Below are 18,510 nucleotides of genomic sequence, written 5' to 3' on the forward strand. Positions count from 1 at the left end.
AAGGTGATGCTGAGCATCTGCGAGGAGCATTCTTGCTAACACAGGCCCAAGGTCTTCTGAAGGTGGCTGTGTAGACAGAGAGTAACAACGAGGAGCGGCTGGCATGCAATGCCTGTCTGCCTCTGTAGTCAGCTAAATAATTAATTGCATCCTTTGCATTGTTTTAGAAGTGAATTGTGCCTGGAGGCTCCTGCATCGCTCCTGCACATCTCCAGTGAGGACTCAAGAGATGGAGACCTGAATGTTTGCTTTGCTTAAAAGCTAAATTATACTTTTTTAAAGAAAACTGATAATATGGTGCCTTTGGCGTCACATTTTACAGATCTGACTGTGACCAGTGAGTTCAGCCTTGTTCTCCAAAGGCCCTGAAGCCCACCGAACAGTCCTGTGCTCACAGCCCCTGGCATGCACGCCCCCAAGCCCACTTGTCCACTCTCTCCTGAACTGTGAGTGAGGAGGAGAAGCTGAGTGCGAGGCTTTTCATTTCTTCCCCTTCCATACAGCACAAGTCACTCCAGAAGCAGCCATGGCCCTTACAGACCTACCTGGCCAAAAGCCTTCAATCTTGAGGGCAAAGGCTAAAAAGTGCCTGAAAATGAGATACATATGGGCAAGCACTTGTCCCGTCTTGTAACATCACTTGTCAGCATCTTCTAATCTGATCCCAGGCTGCAAAGGGTTGCAGCTCAGATTGTAAAATTACTGGGTACCATTATAGTGATATAAAGCAAGGAACAAAATAATTGTAAGAGCAGCAAAAAGACATGGCTTTGCCCTCAGGTGGAGAGGCACACTGGGACAGTCTCCAGCGCAAGGCCATTTTTAGCAAAAGTAATCACAAATACAATTAACTTCCTAGCTGACTTGGCTATAAAGCGGGAAAGGCTCCATACGATAAGCAGCGCTCATTATTACTCTGCTGTAGAATTTAGTTCTCCTAGAAGTAATAACACTGTGTTTTGCCAGCATCTAACAGCAAACCATATAACATGAAGATGTAGCATTAAGGTACACGTAAATTCATTAGTTTTGTTTCCTGGCTTTTGTACTTCCCAGTGTTGTCCTTTGTTGTGCAGCTCTGATATTTCAAAGTTTTTTATATTTGGATTTAATAACTGCTAACAAGGAGTCTAAGGCTAGAAACCATAACGTATATTTTAAAACATGCACACTGGCTGGGTGCATCTGTTCAACCAGCCTCCCATTTGTTTCAAACATATCAGTCTCCCAGAAGTCAAGTTTGATGAGAAACCACTCCCCTACCCCAAAAAGCCCTGCTTTATTTCACAGAATCACCTCAGTTGGAAAGGACCTTGAAGATCATCCAGTCCAACCGTTAACCCAGCACTGACAGATCCCAACTACACCAGATCCCTCAGCGCTGGGTCAACCCGACTCTTCAACCCCTCCAGGGATGGGGACTCCCCCCCTGCCCTGGGCAGCCCATTCCAACGCCCAACAACCCCTTCTGCAAAGAAATCCTTCCTAAGAGCCAGTCTGACCCTGCCCTGGCGCAGCTTGAGGCCATTCCCTCTTATCCTGGTGCTGGTTCCTTGGCTCAAGAGACTCCTCCCCCCTCTCTGCACCCTCCTTTCAGGTAGCTGTAGAGGGCCATGAGGTCTCCCCTCAGCCTCCTCTTCTCCAGACTAAACCCCCCCAGTTCCCTCAGCCGCTCCCCATCAGACCTGTGCTCCAGACCCTGCACCAGCTCCGTTGCCCTTCTCTGGACACGCTCGAGTCATTCAATGGCCTTTTTGGAGTGAGGGGCCCAAAACTGAACCCACTCATCGAGGTGCGGCCTCACCAGTGCCGAGCACAGGGGTCAGATCCCTTCCCTGTCCCTGCTGGCCACTCTATGGCTGATAATAGCCAGGATGCCATTGGCCTTCTTGGCCACCTGGGCACACTGCTGGCTCCTGTTCAGCCGGCTGTCAATCACCCCCCCCAGGTCCCTCTCTGACTGGCAGCTCTCCAGCCACTCCTCCCCAAGCCTGTAGCGCTGCTGGGGGTTGTTGTGGCCCAGGGCCAGCACCCGGCATTTGGCCTTAGTGAAGCTCATACAGTTGCCCTCAGCCCATCGCTCCAGCCTGTCCAGGTCTCTCTGCAGAGCCTCCCTACCCTCGAGCAGATCAACACTCCCACCCAACTTGGTGTCACCTGCAAACTTACTGAGGGTGCACTTGATCCCCTTGTCTACATCATCAATAAATTTGCTGCCTAGCCTCCTGCATCCCCCTGTACATATTATTTTTGGAAGGCTGACCAGGGATTATTTACCAGCTATTCAATCAACAAGGTTCAGCCACATGCAAACATCTCATTCTGTTAGCTAAATAATGTCAAACTCTCAGAACTCAGTCAAAACAGAAGTGGTTTGCACTTGGGTATTAAAAGGTATGTCCTAGTTGAGAGCAGGACCACACAGCAGGCTCGTTTTGGCCAAGATTTCTTTTCAAAGTAGCAGCTAGGCAAGTACCAATCTGTGAAAGTTCAGAAACTCAAAGAAAGAGAACCTTAATTTGACATAGTGTTCTTGCTGCATCTCCCATAGGAGGAAAGTCACCCACATCTTCAGATCTAACCAAAAGCAGGCAAGAAGCAACAGTTACCAGAACATTGTTTCTCCGTTCTGGAGAACACCCAGTGTTACCATCGCAGACTGGGTGCCTACAGAGGCTGATGTACGTGCTGGGAGGAGGAGGAGGCCTGAGAGCAGCATGTTTTCAGGTGGGAGGCAAAAGGAGCACCAACACGAGGACCAGAACGCAGCTATCGCTGTCACCCCATGCTCCACAGCCCTGTATGCACTCAGCTAACCTGGCTTCACAACACCCTGCGCAGGACTGTGAGGAAAGGGACAGCTGTCAGGGGTCTGGGGGAGAGCTTTTGTGTTCACCTGTACACCACCACAGGGATCCTTTTCCACGACCTGAACGAAGCCACGTTCTCTAGCTCCTTATCAGTGATCCAGACAGGGACCAGCAGCTTCTGAGGATAACTGGAACAAAGCCTGGAAAAAAGAAAGCATAAAGGCAAGATGAGGACTTGGCAATCAAAAATATTCACCAGAGAAGCTGTGCAGAGAAAGGACAGGAGCAGCCCAAACTCAGCATGCAGGACTTTGGCTCCTCCTCTTCCTATCTGTCTCAGTATAGCCTCAACGTGGGAAAAGTGACCCAAAAAATGCTGTCAGGAATGAGCTGAGAGAAGATGATCTCAGGCCTCACCTCCACCCTCATACTAAGTACACCCCAGTACTTCCCAAGGATGCCTTTGGAACATCCTCTGGATTTAAGAATTTATGAGGGTTTAGGGTAACAGTCATTAATTTATGTGGGGTTTTGGTTTTCTTGCAACACTTGCAAACCCAGAAACACACACAGCTTCTGGTAAATGATAATCTTCCACCTTCTGCCTTGCAGAAAACAAGTCACCATTGATAAGCTTTACACATTTCTCTCCAAGGAAGACGTAACGCTGCCCAGAAAGATGGCAATGGTGATTTGGTGTATGCTGTAATAAAATGACATGAGGGAGATCTAAGAGAATATCTTGTTTGGGGGGGTGCCAGAAATCAAGATTCCTAATACACATCTGAACACACACCAGCAGCAAGAGGAATGCGATGGGCAAGTCCCTACCAATCCGGTCCCCTGGGGAAGAAACTCCCAGCACACACAGCCAATAGCAGGGGCACCCAACTCTTCAACGAGCAGAGCGGCAGTGCCAGAGGAGCCCCACATCTGAATCAACCTGAAGCATAAAGCAGTTCAGCCAAGATGGAAATTCAGTTGGGGGAGGCAGGGGGGAGATGAGAAGAGGCAACAGGATTGTAAATGCTTAAGTCCTAAGAAAGCTGTTAAAAATCTAACTGCAAGTAGATTATCAGCAAGGCAAGAGGGAAGCCAAGGGTCAGAGGAGGACAGCCAAACAGTGCTGGGGAGAAGGGGAGAGAGCAGGACGAGTAGGATGAAGCACAGGTGAAAATCCAGAAGTGCAGGGGCTTCCTGGTTACTGCAGCTAATGTCCTGCCCCTGCGGCATACAGCTGCGTGCAGGGCAGGGCACGTTGCAGGTTGGATGCTGGACCAGCTGAGCTCCAACAGCCCAGGCAGAAAAAGCCCTACATGGCAAGGAACATCAAAGAGCAACTCTAGCTCTAGGCTATAACCCACATCATTTAGAAGGAATGTTTCAGGGCAGATGGGAAACAAACTGAGGGGAGTGAAACTATGCAGCTGGCAAGCTCCAGAGGGTGGCCTGGTGCTCCCCTGAGCCCCAGCTATCCCCGCTGAAGGCAACAGGCACGATACAGCCCTTAGGATCATTTAGTTTGTGATGCTAGTGAGGAACTGCCTGCCACGTTAGAAGATGGCACTTCACACAATGTCTAGATAGCTTCTCGGAAAGCCCCGGGAAGAAAGCAAGGTTGGTCTACGGGATAAAAACAACAGGGTGAAGAAGAGGAATCCAGGAAGCAAAAATCAAAGCTGCCAGGTAAGAAGCTGAAGACCAGGATGTCTGTGGTAGGATGTCTAGGCTTGGACATCTCTGAAATGCCTCAGATTCCATGTGTAAAGTTGGTCAGGAAATTAGAGAAGCATTGAAGTGGGATTGAGAATAAAGGTATGTGGAAGAGGGTTAGCACCTGTTAAGATCTGGAGAAACTTCTGGAACAGCTGAATCAATACAAGAATGGGCTTCATCAAAATGAAAACAGAATCAGTCCCTGGTACTTCAGATGAAACATTATGGGAGATGTCTTAAAATAAAAATTGGGGAGAGTCAGTACAGGAGAGGTTCAGGAGCTTATCTTCTAGGTTAGGTCACTAAAACTCTTAAGAAAACAGTAAGAATTCAGTAAAATTCAGGTAGGAAACAGGATGCCTCAAGAAGTTAAGCCAAATTTAAGCTGGACACAAAAACAGGCAATAACATCAAGACAAACAGATCTGTGCTTCTAGACTAGAATTCCAAACAACAAGGTAGAGGAACTGAAAAGTAAGAATAAATATGTTGGCTTAACAGCATCTTATAAAATTAATACAAGGAAGATTATTAGTGGTACCCTAAATTTCAGAGTACAAGCTTTGTAGGAAGACCAAAATATGTTGAGCTAGTGAGCAAAGTGTGGTGTGTTCCAGGAAAATGCGAAGGTAAAAGTGTGAGGCCAAGAGTTACCAGTATCCACAAGCAATGCAGAATGTGCACGGACTCAAACCCCAAGCCTAAAGAGAAACAGTAATGACATCCACAACAGGCTGGAGGAGATGCAGAAAGGCTGCGAGGGCAGAAATTGCCATGGGAGATTTGGGTTGCTTCCACATAAAACGCATAAGCATCGTGATAATGCATGAGACAAAGACGACATTTTCAGATGCAATCAGCTGCTTCTTGGTGCTACCAGCCAAATGACACAAATGTACATAACTCCTCCTTTGGTCCCAAGCTGCTCCAAAATAGAGTAACTGAAAAGTCACTTTGTTACAGTATTCATCACATAGCAGACTTCAACAATGTTTTTAGAGGGGATAAGCTCCCACGACAGTAACGACGAGTTTCAGAAAAGGGTGGGGGCATGGGGGGTGTGGGAGAAAGCTTGCAGATGATATGATGGTTATTTAAACATGCCATTCAATGGTAATAGAAAATGCATCAAAAAGATCAGAAAGAGCTAGCAGACTTAAACAGTGAACAAAAGAAGGATTTTAGAAATAAAAGGACATCCTTCAAAGAGGGGAAATGTTTCCAAAGGACATGAGAGAAGGCAAATGTGCACCTGAATTTAAAAAAAATGTAAAAAATGAGACACATCATGCCGCTTTTGAGAAATGACCTGTTGAAAGATTAAAACTCTGAAGACCTTTTTCAAACATCTTGGAGGTATCAGCCTGCTCCTGAAATTGAAGGTCTAACAGATCAGCAAGATCACAGCAGAAAATCAAACCAATTTGCACTGCTGTTCAGCACAAGAGCCCACAAAGAAGCTGCCAGACCTAAGCCTGTTTTACAAGGGACAAGGCACAAGAAGGGCAAGTTTTAGAACAATCTGCTAGGAATGAGGAGTAACTGGTCACCAGGACTAGATAATGCTCAGCATTTCTACAGCACCCCAAATGCACACCAGGTGAATGATTAACTGAGATGTGTAAGCTATTGCTTACATTGGCTTGGGTGCCAGAGGAATGAAAGGTAGCAAACACCATATCAATTTTGTAAAAAGGTCTCAGGGGCAAACATGGGAAACCACTGGAGTCTGACTTCTCGCTGTCACAGTTGGTGCAAGGGTAAATACCGTGCACTTGGGAAGAGTCAACACAGCTTTTGTGGAGGGAGGTCGTGCATCACCTATGTGCAGTTTGCTGGCAACATCACTGAACGAGCAGGTAAGAGCTCACGTGGCTGACAGTCGATTTGGATTTTCAGAAGGGTTGTTTTTTTTAAAATTTTTTCTTGGTCTGTGTGTTTAACGGGTGGCTCCCCAAAGACTTGAAGGAAGCTTCTCTTACAAAACAGTAACTCTTGAAAAGATAAGCAATAGTACAGAACTTCAACGGCCATTTTTCACAACGAAAGGGAACCATGCTTGTCCCCGTGTTGTGCAACAGGCTCCCACGTCACGTGGGAGACCAACAGCGAAGCAACGTGGGTCACGGAGGAGCGGCCTGGAATGCTCTGGGACCACACTGACCCAGAACACAGGATGAGACTTCCTGAAACCATGAGGTTTGATCCCAGAAAAAGGTGGCTGTAACATCAGACGCATAAATCGGCACAAGACACATATGGACAAGGAATGACAAAGCATCTTCTTACCACAAAGGTAGCAGCCAGTCCAGCCAGAGAGATCTTCCTTCACACAACGCAAACACACACGCTTCATGGCTAACAGTCCTTGCAGACTTATTGTCTACACATTCATACGGCAGATACAAGCAAAACACTAATTATCATTTTTCCAATAAAAGCAAAGGATAGTATTAAAATAATAGTATCAAAAGACAAAATATGACTTAAGAGAAGTCACAGAAACAAATAGGAAACATCAGCTGTCTAAAGCAGTAACACAGAACTCCAGACAGCTTTTTCCTCATGAACTCAAAAATAAGTAAAATCACAACTGTACAAAGATCAAAGCTGAAAACGAGCATCAACACTGAAGAAAAGGTGAATGTTTTTTCCTTTCTGAAGGAACTACGTGTGTACCAAAGCCACCAGCATTAAGGCCGATATGAAACAACTCTCAGACAGCACCAGATGGGCAATGCCAGGATGTGTCCATTTCTCTGGGTGTACAGATCACTGAAGATGTGAGCACCGCAGAGATACCATGTAATAATTTTATCATCACTGTATGCTGAAATAGTATACTTTTATCAAGACTGAAGGAGTGGTTATTATATGCTTGTATTGCTCTAATTTTATGATGGCTGTCGCCAGGAAGAAGATAATAGCTTCCAGATAAGGACATCTCCGAACAGACTTGAAAGACAATGAACAAAGCCATTACCTTGGAGTATCCTGTCTCTAGCAACACTATTTTGCCAATGCTGGGAAATAAAAGATAAAAAGGACTATAAACAGTTAAAAAGTAACCCGATTCCTGTGAATAGAGGCAGGTGGTGATGATCAAAAGGCCAGGCAGGATTTAAAGACACACTCCCCGAAGCAGCAAGAGAGAACTGGTTTCTGAGTTGCACAAACAAATTACACCACCTTTGAGATCTCGGGATGTCTGCAGGAAGCTGCGACCTGCCAGGATCTCCAGGTAGGAACTCAGCAGATGGAGAAAAGCAAAACCAGGCCTGCATGCAGCTTGCTGAGGTTTGTTTCAAGTCCCTTCTTCCCTGGTTTGGTTGGAAATAAAACATCCGTCTTTAGAGAAGTTGGTTAATTGCTGTGTATTACTGGCCAGGAAGAGAACCACAGATGGTCAATTTAAGTTGAACCTTCTGAAATAGTCAGAGGGAACAACATCCCAAAATCTAGCAGCAGAGAAAGCCTGATGGCTGTCAAAGACACACACAGACTCTACCTAGGGCAAAGACCTACAGGTTGTACACGCGAAAACTGAGCAGTTCAGGAAAACAATTTTTGACAACCTTGGAGAAACTGCATAAATGCCATCAGTCATGTTAATAGTCCAAAAGCATCGATGCAGTCAGTATGGCCAAGTAGAAACTGTAAATCAACCCCTAAATCTAGTGCTTGCTGCTTGGATACTTGAGGAAGAGAGAACCGGCAGCAACTGCAAAACTCCAGGGGGATTTCCCCAGGCCAGCATGCCCAAGGCTTCTCATGGTCCCCACAAGAAACCAGCGACCTGGAACTGCCTGATATATAAATGATGGGGATGCCTTTACTGGCTGAGACAAAGAAGAGACCGAAGGATACCAGTTGTTTCAAGAGAAGGATTATAAAGAATGCAGAAATGAATATGTCTGTCAAAGCTTAATAAAAACCTGTTGGCTTTATGCCACCTGCTGCAAAGAATGCAGCAGTGCTTCTCCAGGAGCTCCTGTGCTTTTCTCCAGGAATAGAAGACAGGCTGGAATCACCGACGTGCTGGTGGGGGAGAGACCTTCGAAAGATCTCCACCCTCCTGCTCACAGGGGACCACCTCCAACACCAGATCATCTGAGACTTGAAACGATGCAATGGTGAACTCCCCCCTCTCTGGGGATCTGCCCCAGCACAGCACCACACTCCTGGGGAATGATTTTTTTTTTTTTTTCCCTCCCATGTACAATCTGAACCTCCCAAGCTGCACCTGTGGCCATTGCCTCTTGTTCAGACATCTGCCACTGTCAGAAGAGTTTCACTCCCTCACCTTTGTAAATGCCCTTTCAGCAGCTGTAGGCTGCAAGTAAGTCACCCTTTAGCCTCTTCTGCACCAGACTGAACAAGCCTCGCTCATTCCCCAGACTTCTGAGCATCCTGACAGCCCTCCACTGGCTCACCCCCCATTTCTCAACAGAGCTGAATACCTGCCTGACGTTATGAAAACTTTGTGGTTTTTATTTCAAACAGCACAAGCATTTTAGACAGAATGACTGACCAGAAAGGCAACCCTGTGATGGACGGTTCCTCCAAGACTCCCGAATGTCTTTGCATTATAAACTACCCAAGTCAGCATTTACAATGGCTGCTAGCTCTGATGTTTGGGCTATATTCCTTCTTCAATTCCACAATGCGAAAGGCAGAAAGAACGTGGATCTGGCTCATATACTGATCTGCCTGAGGGTTTTCAAGGCCAGGAAGGAGGATTAGATGGAGTCTGACTCACCCACTGCTCTGCAGAGGGATTGCGAAGGGGAGAAGGAAAGAGGAGAGTGGAGAGAGCCTGGTGGGGAAACACTCACTTGTAATTGTTGTTGATGTCAGAGACGCGCCAGACGTTCTGCAAGTCAAAGCCCATCCTCACCAGCTCCATCTCAAATCGGTATCTCACATGGTCACCTGGAAGAACAAAGCACAGGGCATTTACTGACAGCTAAGCAGAACTAGTGACATCTAACCGTCCTAGCAGCAGCTCCACAGCAGCTATCCAGGCTGGAGAGAAACTACAGGACAGCTGGATGGCAGGGATCTTGCTGCAGAAGCCAAAAAGAGCTGTCCCTCACCAGGGTTCCTCTGTTTATTTTGTCAAGTCAGATCACCTCTCAGTCTCAGGGCACAGAGCGGCATGGAAACAGCCTCCTCACATCAATGTGAGAGGGGTGGGGGGATAATTTAATCCCCTTTTGCCCTTCTGACAGAGATGGCTTCCAAAGCGGACGTCAGAAACCCCATGGCAGAGGAGTACTGAGCACCCACCCCAGGCAGTTAGTTTCTTCCAGACTGCTCTCTCAGAGGCTGACTCAGGGTTTGCTCTTATGTTTTAGCCTCGCCTTACAAACCCTGGATGTCTTTGTTGCTCGAGTGTCAAATGTTGTTAATAAATAAATATTGCAAAGCTCTTCACCTTATTCTGTTGCTGCAGCAACAATTTCCACAGGTAAGTTTATTTACACTAGAGGATAATACTTTATCTAAAGGAAAGATAGAAAATATCTCCCAATTGCTGGTGTTTAGGACACAGTAAGAACACTTAGCTTATTTTTTCTCTACCAGCTTCTTTTTGATATCTCTTTCAGCTATACTATTCAACCCCATCCCTCCATCCCAACCTGTGTTTGGACATTTCATTCAGGCTTCTGCTTTTCTAGAATCAGCACCTTTTTAAGTCTAAAGCCAGGTTTGTCACTCATTTTAATCCCCTTTTATTCATGATGAAGCTGTTTAAAAGACAAAGCACCAGCAAGTGAACTTTGTGTTCCCAGAGAAGGGAAACTCCCAATCCACAGGAGGGCACCATCACAGCTCTGTTTTCTCCTTATGGATTCAAAGATTTTATTTGCACCTGTGTAAGGACGAGCCAGACATTTCCGCAGACCTGGCCACAGGAATGTCACGGAATTTCTAGGTGTTGCAGAGGAGATGCAGATGGACTCATTAATTATGTCGGCTCAAAGCCTAGATTATGTTTACTATCCAGGAACAAGACTGCTTGAGCTCTCTGTCATCATGATGAGAGTACTGAAGTATGGGATGTTTTCTTCATTCACAAGGAGAAAGGGAAAAGCTGCTTACGTGTTGCTGGCTCAGAATGCTCTTTTATTGTGCTTATTACTATTATTCCTTTTACTGTGTTATCCAGCCACATCTGGCCATCAGCTGGATCTCTAGGCCAGGTACAGGATGCCCCTCAGCAAGATCAACTTGGGCAGAGCTTAAGACCTAGCTGGACATCAAATTATGACCAACAGTTTAAATTGCATTGCAGTGCTTCTGGACAGAAGAGCAGGAAGGGGACAGGCCAGGAGCTTACCTGGACGGCAGAGATGTGCATGTTGATCCTCCTCATCAACACAGACTCCTAAGCACCACGCATGGTAGGCAAATGCAAAGAGGTCCTCAGGCTTAGCAGGGCGGGCAATGGCTCGAGTTAGCCTCTTTAGCCACTCCTGGCACTGCTTAAAGGTGGAAAAATGGCACCTGCAAACCCAAATGTAAATCACCCTCAGTGGGTACACTCATCCAGCCAAGACGCACAGATAGGGAGCTCTGCTCCACTTAACCAGGAAAAGGAACTAAGTACGTGGCCATGAACAGCTCAATTCCAATGGCAACACAGAGGGAGACACCAGAGCTGATCATGTCAACTGGCCTGCAGTGGCACCTACAATATAGCAATAACAGATACCTGATCACTTTGGAGTCCTTGCAGACGATGTGAAGCTGGAACATATCCCGACACTCCACACTTTCCATCATCCTCAAAGGCACCTGTGAGGGACAGATGTAGGGCATGACAAGACATACCACATCACATCAGAGACACAGCAGCCTTGCCCACAGGCCCATCATGAACAGCCACGGCTCTACCAACAATCATGAGCTTCTAGTTCCAACTATAAACCCACTCCAAGGTTTATGAAGCTTCATGACTCAGTGTAGAGCCTCCTTCAGCAACTACTATTCTGATTTCTATTCTATTCCTGGGTTGTCTCCCACCTGGGGCCAGTTATTGACTAAATCACATCCAGACAAGTACAGGTAACTGAGCCAAACAGAAGCTGCAATAAAAGATGGCAAGTCAAGACAGTGAGAACAAGCCTCAGGCTTCCACTGTCTGACTCTCAATTGCGGGTCTCCAGGTAGGAGAAGTCTCATTAAAACTGGCCTGCAAGAGACCTTAACAGTCTTAAAACCACAAAGTTTAATGCTTGAATTTAAAGAGAACAGCAAAGAATATTATTATTATAATTAATTATTATCCAAAGGAAAACCCCATCCACACAAAATGCAACAGCAAAACAGCAACTGCATGGCCAGCAGTAACTAGAGACAGCACCAGGCATGGCATCCTTCAAGAGGCACAGCTCCCACGCCACAGACCACAGAAATGGCTTATGTCCCCCCAAAATACTGTGAGAGATTATGGTTCAGGCAGCAGGAACAGGCAGATCCAGACTTACATTGATCACAGAATCCTTGAATTTGATATGAAGTCGGTAGTTGGAGATGGCAATCACAGCATCATTTGCATGGCCAAGATACTCCACTCCCTCGCCCTGCAACACAGTGAATGGGACCTGGAAGGGAGACATCACTAATTCAAGACACATGCAGAGTACTTTGTGCACCATAAATGCCAAGAGCCACTCTTCTGACCGCCTCTGCAGCACATCTCCTGCGGGAAATCATTCACTGCAACGTGCTCTTCGTGCACCGAGAGCAGACAAGAGCACAAACCAGCACTGGTACCCACTGCCCAGCCCCACGAGATGGATCTTCTTCCGAGGATGCCTCAGGAACCACTGAGCAGCTCCTGATGGGTAATTACTTGTGGAAGAGAGGTGTGACCACAAATGCTACAGACACCAACTGTGGGCATCTGGCAGCGAGGGTGTTGCATGGGGGCAGAGGGATTTAGGGTCCCTGCTTTTCAAAGAGGGTAAACGCAGCCCTAGTGCAAGTGGCATGATAAAGGACACAACCTCAGGCACAACTCGGACACGAGCTGTGCACTCCCCAGCTCCAGGCAGACCCTGATACGATCAGAGTCCTCTGCCCCAAGGCAGCGAGACCCACTGGTACCAATCCAGGGAAGTAAATGAATCAATGTTTTGCCCAATTTCTGCTAACAAGGCTCTGAGGGAATCCCCATGTACAGTTATTTGTCTGACTGAAAAAAATTCACAGTTACCTGCATTTGAATTTAAAAAAAAAAAAAAAAATCCAGATAATCAAGTACCTTTGTTTTTTTCCAATCAGCCCAGACATGCTGTAGCTATTTTTAGAACAGGGTATCCTGGCAGATGGCCAAGTTTGACTTTTTTTTTCTTGTATTTAAAAAAAAAAAGGCAGAACAGCCTAAAATTCACCAGGCCCCTTTTTTCGTAGCTATGTAGTTTTCTCATTGTTCCCTGAGTGCCACCTACACCAGGTGATGTTGGTAACCAATCATGCAAAAAATGTCACAAAGATTTATCACTTCAGCCAGAGCCCTTTACTTCCCAGACAGGGCATCTGATGAAACAATTCATTACACTCTAATTAGTACAAGTCAGACCACCTTGTCTTTATTTCTAAGTTGTTTCTATGGCTTGGCTATACACTGACTAAAAATTGAATTTCCTGGATTTCAGACTTCATGTGCAAGTCACAGTTGTACTGACAACTTCTTCATTCGTAAGTTACTTGTACAAAAATAACAACCTTAGACTGGCACCTGTCTGAATACTCTTTGAAAATGTTCATTATTTGACATTAAGAGAATATACTCTCTCTATTTCTGCAGTTTATTTATGCACGCTTGCCAGAGCTGGTTTTAGTTGGCATGTGTTTCTGCTGCTTACGTGGCTCTTTCACACAGCAACATAAGGGAGACAGATTAGAAACGGGATGGTAAAACTGCAAGAACTGACAGAGGGAAATCCTGGAATAAACTGACAGGTGCCTCAATACAGCTTGTTATCAAGCCGATGGCGTCCTTTTAGACTTCATTTTACATTAAGAGACTACCAATTTACTGAATGCAAATTACCCTTTGGGAGGGGTGAACTTTACGGTCCTCCACACAGAAGACTAAAGCAGATTCTGCTCTTCTCCGGCGAGTCTCAGCTCAGAGTCCTCTCAGCGGCTTCACCTCCCGCAGGCCACAGACCCACAGCCTTGACCCTGTGCAACTCCGCAGCCTTTTGATTTGCTCCTTCAAGTCAATCATCCTGTTGCCACATTTCAGTCCTTGCTTTTATCAGCACCATTTACCAAGACGATGCCACAGAGCATACTCGAACACTGCAGCAGCAGTGAGAACATGCAACACGAGCCTGGCTCCAGCCATAGGAGGAGGATGACGAGCACTGGGACAAGGTGGCAGCGGACTATGTTAAAGGAAGCAACAAACACCAGGAGGCTTTGCTCCCGCTGTTCAGAATACTGCCCCTGCTTGCACAGCGGCAACAGTACCCGGGTCTCTTTCAAGGGCCTTTTGCAGCAGGAGGCTGGAGCTATATGAGGTTTCTCCTTCCCACAGCTCTGCAGCAGGAAAATGCCAGGAGCAATGTGTATTAGAGCCAGATTAGCCATTGCAACTGCACGTCATGGCTACCCAGAGCACAGCCTAGTCCTGATATTTGACCCGTCCCAGAGAGCATCTACCTGCTGCAGAGCCCTACACGGGCAGTGTCACAATTTCTCACTGTCAGCACAGGCAGAGGACAGGGAATACCCAGGTTGGCTCCGTATTGCATCATGCTCCAGCCACATTTCCAAGCGGCAGATGCGATGCTGTACAAATCGCAGTGTCTGGGCAGGGCTGGGAAGGCAGGGCCAGGGCGTGCGGCGCTGCCGTCCGCGCACACAGAAGGACCTGCTGGTCCAAATGTCACCTACAGCACGGGCCAGCCCGCTGCCTCCAGAACACATCCTGGGCTGGAGAACTGCTCTCAGGTTTCACACTACCAGAGTCAAGCCCGAAGCTGTCTGGGTTTTCTTACTTCCTTACCTGCAACGACTCTTCCTCCTTTACAAGCTCTTTCGGGGGGAACAAGTCCTTGGCCTGGATATACTCCAAACTGGGAGGGCCTTCCTCACCCTGCATTGCAAACAAAACACACATTGAGACAGGCCCCAGACAGTACGTGTTATGAAAAGCCAAAAACCAAAGCTGCTGAATACTCTCGGCACCCCAATACCTTGGGGATCCCCTGGACCTGCGCACGGAAATGCCTGTTCTGCCTCCAGACCGTACTCTGCATTGCAGGACGCCTCTGGCTGTTGCACTGGACTGTGTTACAGCACACTGAAAGACTGAAGCAGGTCTCCAAGTCCCATCTCCTCCAACCGTGTGGTATTTGGAAAGCCAAGCAGATACATCTTGACCACGCACAGGATCTCAGACTGATGTGACAGTAATTTGTCATGTCAAATGTTACCCTGTTACCTTCTCTATGGCACCACAGCAGAAAAAACATAACACAGAGGGTTTCCATTGACAGTCCAGCTTCAACCTACTCTTCCTCCTCTTCGGGTCATAAGGACTGCTTTTTGGGACTTTTCATTTTCACTCTCAGCCCAAAGAAGTCTGGGAAGAGCTTGAAGCTTTTTGGGGAGAACACGTAAGTGCGAAACATAACCCAACAACTGTATCTAAGTGCACCCAATTCACAACATGCGTTACTGACTGGTGACCCAAGCATTCATCCTCAGGGCAGCTGAACATGTCTAACCCGCTCAGACAGACACCCTGGGAAGCCCACGGAGGCCTCAGAGAAGTGGTCTGAGAGGACACATGGAGCCTGGACACACCATCCTTGGAAAAGGGGAGCGAGTGTCCCAGTTTGTGACCTGTGAAACTTCAGTCACTCATGAAATCTCGGTCCCAATTTCCACCAACCCTCACCCCACACTGTCAAACCACTGGCTTGCTGTACAAACAAGCAGCATCCAGACACTCAGCTGAGGATGCTCACTGCTGGGAGCCCAGGATGGTGTTAGTTCCACATGTATTTGGTGTGGGAACGCTTTCTTCACAATGCCTCTTGCTCTCTAACTATAGCTCCTCTAGGCTCCAGCACTTATTAGGAAATACTCTGTTCTATAAGCATCAAATAATATTTTAAAATTAAATATCTTTCTGGGTAAGTCACCCAAGCCAGAACCCTGAATTTCAACCTGAAGAAATGAGAACCCAACCCTTTTGGCTTGGTTATATTTAAAATGATGCTGAATCTCCTTACGTTGCTGACAGCTGCTCAAGCCTCGGCACCCACAGGTACAGCCTGGCCTGAAGAGCTCCCTGGCCCTTGGGCAGGGGCAGCCAGACCCCACACAGCCCACCTCCTCGGGGCCACACGCTGCTCATAGCTAGCATAAAATTCAGCATCAACTCCAGCCAGAGGCAAAGGCAACTGCCCCTCTGCAGCAATTCACCAGGTCCCTGCGTGAGGCTGCGAGGGACACTGGGCACAGTGCCTGCTCCAGCAGCTGCTGGTTACTGGAGACCAAGGGGGCTCCGGGGGCTCTCCTGCCAGCAGCTTGCTCTGATGCCAAGGCACTAGCCCAGGAGAGCACAAAGGAAAGGTGTGGGCCTGTGTGCTGCTGTGGCAGCCGGGGAGCAGAGATCCTCTCCCATCACCACTTTGCAGCTCGCAAAGAAATCCCAGTGAGCAGCAGGAACTGGAACAGGGCAGCCTGAGCTCTCCACTGGCCTGGGTGTCCTTGAGTCCCTCCTCTCCTGCAGCATGGGACAGGCGGGAGGCTGAGCACCTCCTCCTGCCACAGCCCCATCCCGGGGCACCAGCAGGGCAGGAGGACCAGGACCCCGCTCTCTTCACAAGCCAGCCATCTCCTGAACCCCTCAGAGCCCATTTGGCCATGAGTCCTTGGAGTGGGGGGGGGGGTCGCTTTCTGCAGGAAGGGGCATCAGAGCTCCTCTAAGCAAGAAAACTCCTTTCCCTGAAGGTATAAAAGACGTAGAGCTCAGGACCCCTTCCCACTACAACACCCTCCTGGCAGCATCAGCACAGGAGGGGGTCTTGCACACCCCTGCCTTGCACACCGCAGCCATGGCGGGCGCACGGAGCTCCCCTGGGCTCGGCTGCTCTCACACAGTAATTTTCCAGCTCCAGGCAAGGACTGGCCGGAGCCTGCGTACCACGGCCCGTTCACCGGGGCCTTCCAGCCGACTCGACCTGCGGGGCCGGGCGCTGCTGTGCCCTTGGGCTCGGGCAGGGCAGGAGCCCGGCAGCGATAGGGGCCGCGGAATCCTCCGGCGGCACGTGGGAGGGAGGAGAAGGGGGATCCCCCATTGCAGGGGAGGGGTGACACGCCAGGTCGGGCAGATCCAGGGCAGGAGAATCCGCACGCAGCCCGGCCTCAAGGACAGGCCTGATCTGGGGCAGCCAGCCCAGCTCGGGAGCTGGAGAGGGAAGCTGGCTTACAGCTCTGCTTGCATGGGGTGGGGGGGGGGGGATCAGCACTTACAAAGCAGTTGAGCATGGAGCAGGAGACGCGGCCTGGCAGACTCATGTTCATTTCCCGAGGCGGCAGCAGGGCCGGGCACACGCAAGCAGCATCTCCTTCCTCCGGCCCTCTGCTGCTGCCGGCAGCGGCTCCCAAACCGTGGCGCCGGGACTGCGGCAGCCTCCCCGCTCCGCCGCCAAGGGCAGGAGCATCCCTGCCGCCGGTGGCCCGAGCAGGTGCCCGCCGCCGCCGCCGCTCGCTGCCGCTGACAATGGAGGGAGGGAGGGCGGAGGACGGCCAGACTCCACCTACCTCCGAAGGCCGCCGAGCACGGCTCTGCCATCTAAGTGTCTCCCTGACAGGCGAGACAGAAAATGGAGAGCCCGACGGAGGGATCACCCCTCCTCTCTCCCTCCAGTCCCCATGCGCAGCGCTGGCACCTTGCCGACGGGCCGGCGCATCCCCTTCCTCATCCCCATCCTCGCCGAGCGGCCAAGCGGAGCCGCTCGCCGGGCGATGGAGTCCGGGCCTGCGGCACAACCCCCGCCCGCACCTGCCCCGGGCCGCGCCGGCGGCGTGTGCGGGAGCGCCGGGGACAATAGCGGCGGGGAGGCTGGGCACCCCGGCCCCGAGCCCCGCACCCCGGCCGATGCTTGTGGATGCTCAGCCGGGAGCCTCCTACTGCAAACCTGTGCTGCAATCCTCCCCTCTGCCCGGCCAGGGAGGAGAGGACAAAAGGGGCTGCCCTGCTGCTGCTTCCTCACTGCTGAATACTCCCCCCAGCCTTTAAGCCCTCCTTGCGGGAACTCCCGTGCGTGCAGGGGGGAGCTGGATGTCTCTGGCTCCCACCAGCACCCATGTGCTGGAGCTTGGCCCGGGGGCCACCGCTCCCCTCGCTGACCGCTTGGACCGTTAACTCCTGCGGGAAGTTTCACCAGCTCTGGTTTAGCAGACAACAGGGAAATGCCTTGGGTGCAGGAAACGCTGTGGGTTGAACACCCAGTCCCCCAGGAGCTGACTTTTACTACCTGATGTCTGTCAAGTCCACAAGCAAACAGCAAGCTCCCCAGGTCACAGCCCGTCCCAGAAGCCACAGGACAGCAGCCTCCTGGGCAACACCAACTCCATTTCTATCACCAGCAGCTGCTCTGCCCTCCACCTCCCACCACTGAGCCAGAGTGAGAATCTCTCTCTTAAAATGCAAAATTAAAACCTGGCCCTTTGTTAATCCTCCAAGGCCCAGGCCCAGCTATTTCACTCGTATCATACCAGGTTTTTGCTCCTGGACCATTAAAACAGAGCACATCCTGTAGCTGTTAAGCTCCTCTTAGAGGTGGTTACTCCACAGACACCACAGACAGCTCTACCTAGCAATACCAACAGCATTGCAAAAGGTTTTTCTCAAGTCACATAAAAGATTTGGGCATTTCTCTGCAAAATCCTTAAGGGTTAGATTATTCTGAGCTGCTTTGACCAAGGGACAGCTGTGCAACACCCA

At 49.2% G+C, this 18,510-nt stretch overlaps 1 protein-coding gene across 3 annotated transcripts in view; it reads right to left on the reverse strand.

Moving 5' to 3' along the window:
- The window catches only part of MTMR4 (myotubularin related protein 4), a 59,102-nt gene that overhangs the window by 12,891 nt on the left and 27,701 nt on the right, over positions 1-18,510 (reverse strand). For 2 of the 3 annotated variants that reach the window (XM_074844925.1, XM_074844926.1), the window contains exons 3-8: positions 14,554-14,643; positions 12,020-12,136; positions 11,245-11,327; positions 10,870-11,036; positions 9,362-9,458; positions 2,897-3,010 (exon numbers count right to left, since the gene is read on the reverse strand). In XM_074844925.1, the coding sequence (XP_074701026.1) occupies positions 2,897-3,010; positions 9,362-9,458; positions 10,870-11,036; positions 11,245-11,327; positions 12,020-12,136; positions 14,554-14,643 (668 nt within the window). Of the gene's footprint in view, positions 1-2,896; positions 3,011-9,361; positions 9,459-10,869; positions 11,037-11,244; positions 11,328-12,019; positions 12,137-14,553; positions 14,644-17,033; positions 17,338-18,510 lie in introns of those variants that run through there. The other variant, XM_074844924.1, reaches the window with a different exon arrangement.

The sequence above is a fragment of the Strix aluco genome, chromosome 19 (genome assembly GCF_031877795.1).
Source record: "Strix aluco isolate bStrAlu1 chromosome 19, bStrAlu1.hap1, whole genome shotgun sequence".
In the NCBI taxonomy this organism is placed as follows: Eukaryota; Metazoa; Chordata; class Aves; order Strigiformes; family Strigidae; genus Strix; species Strix aluco.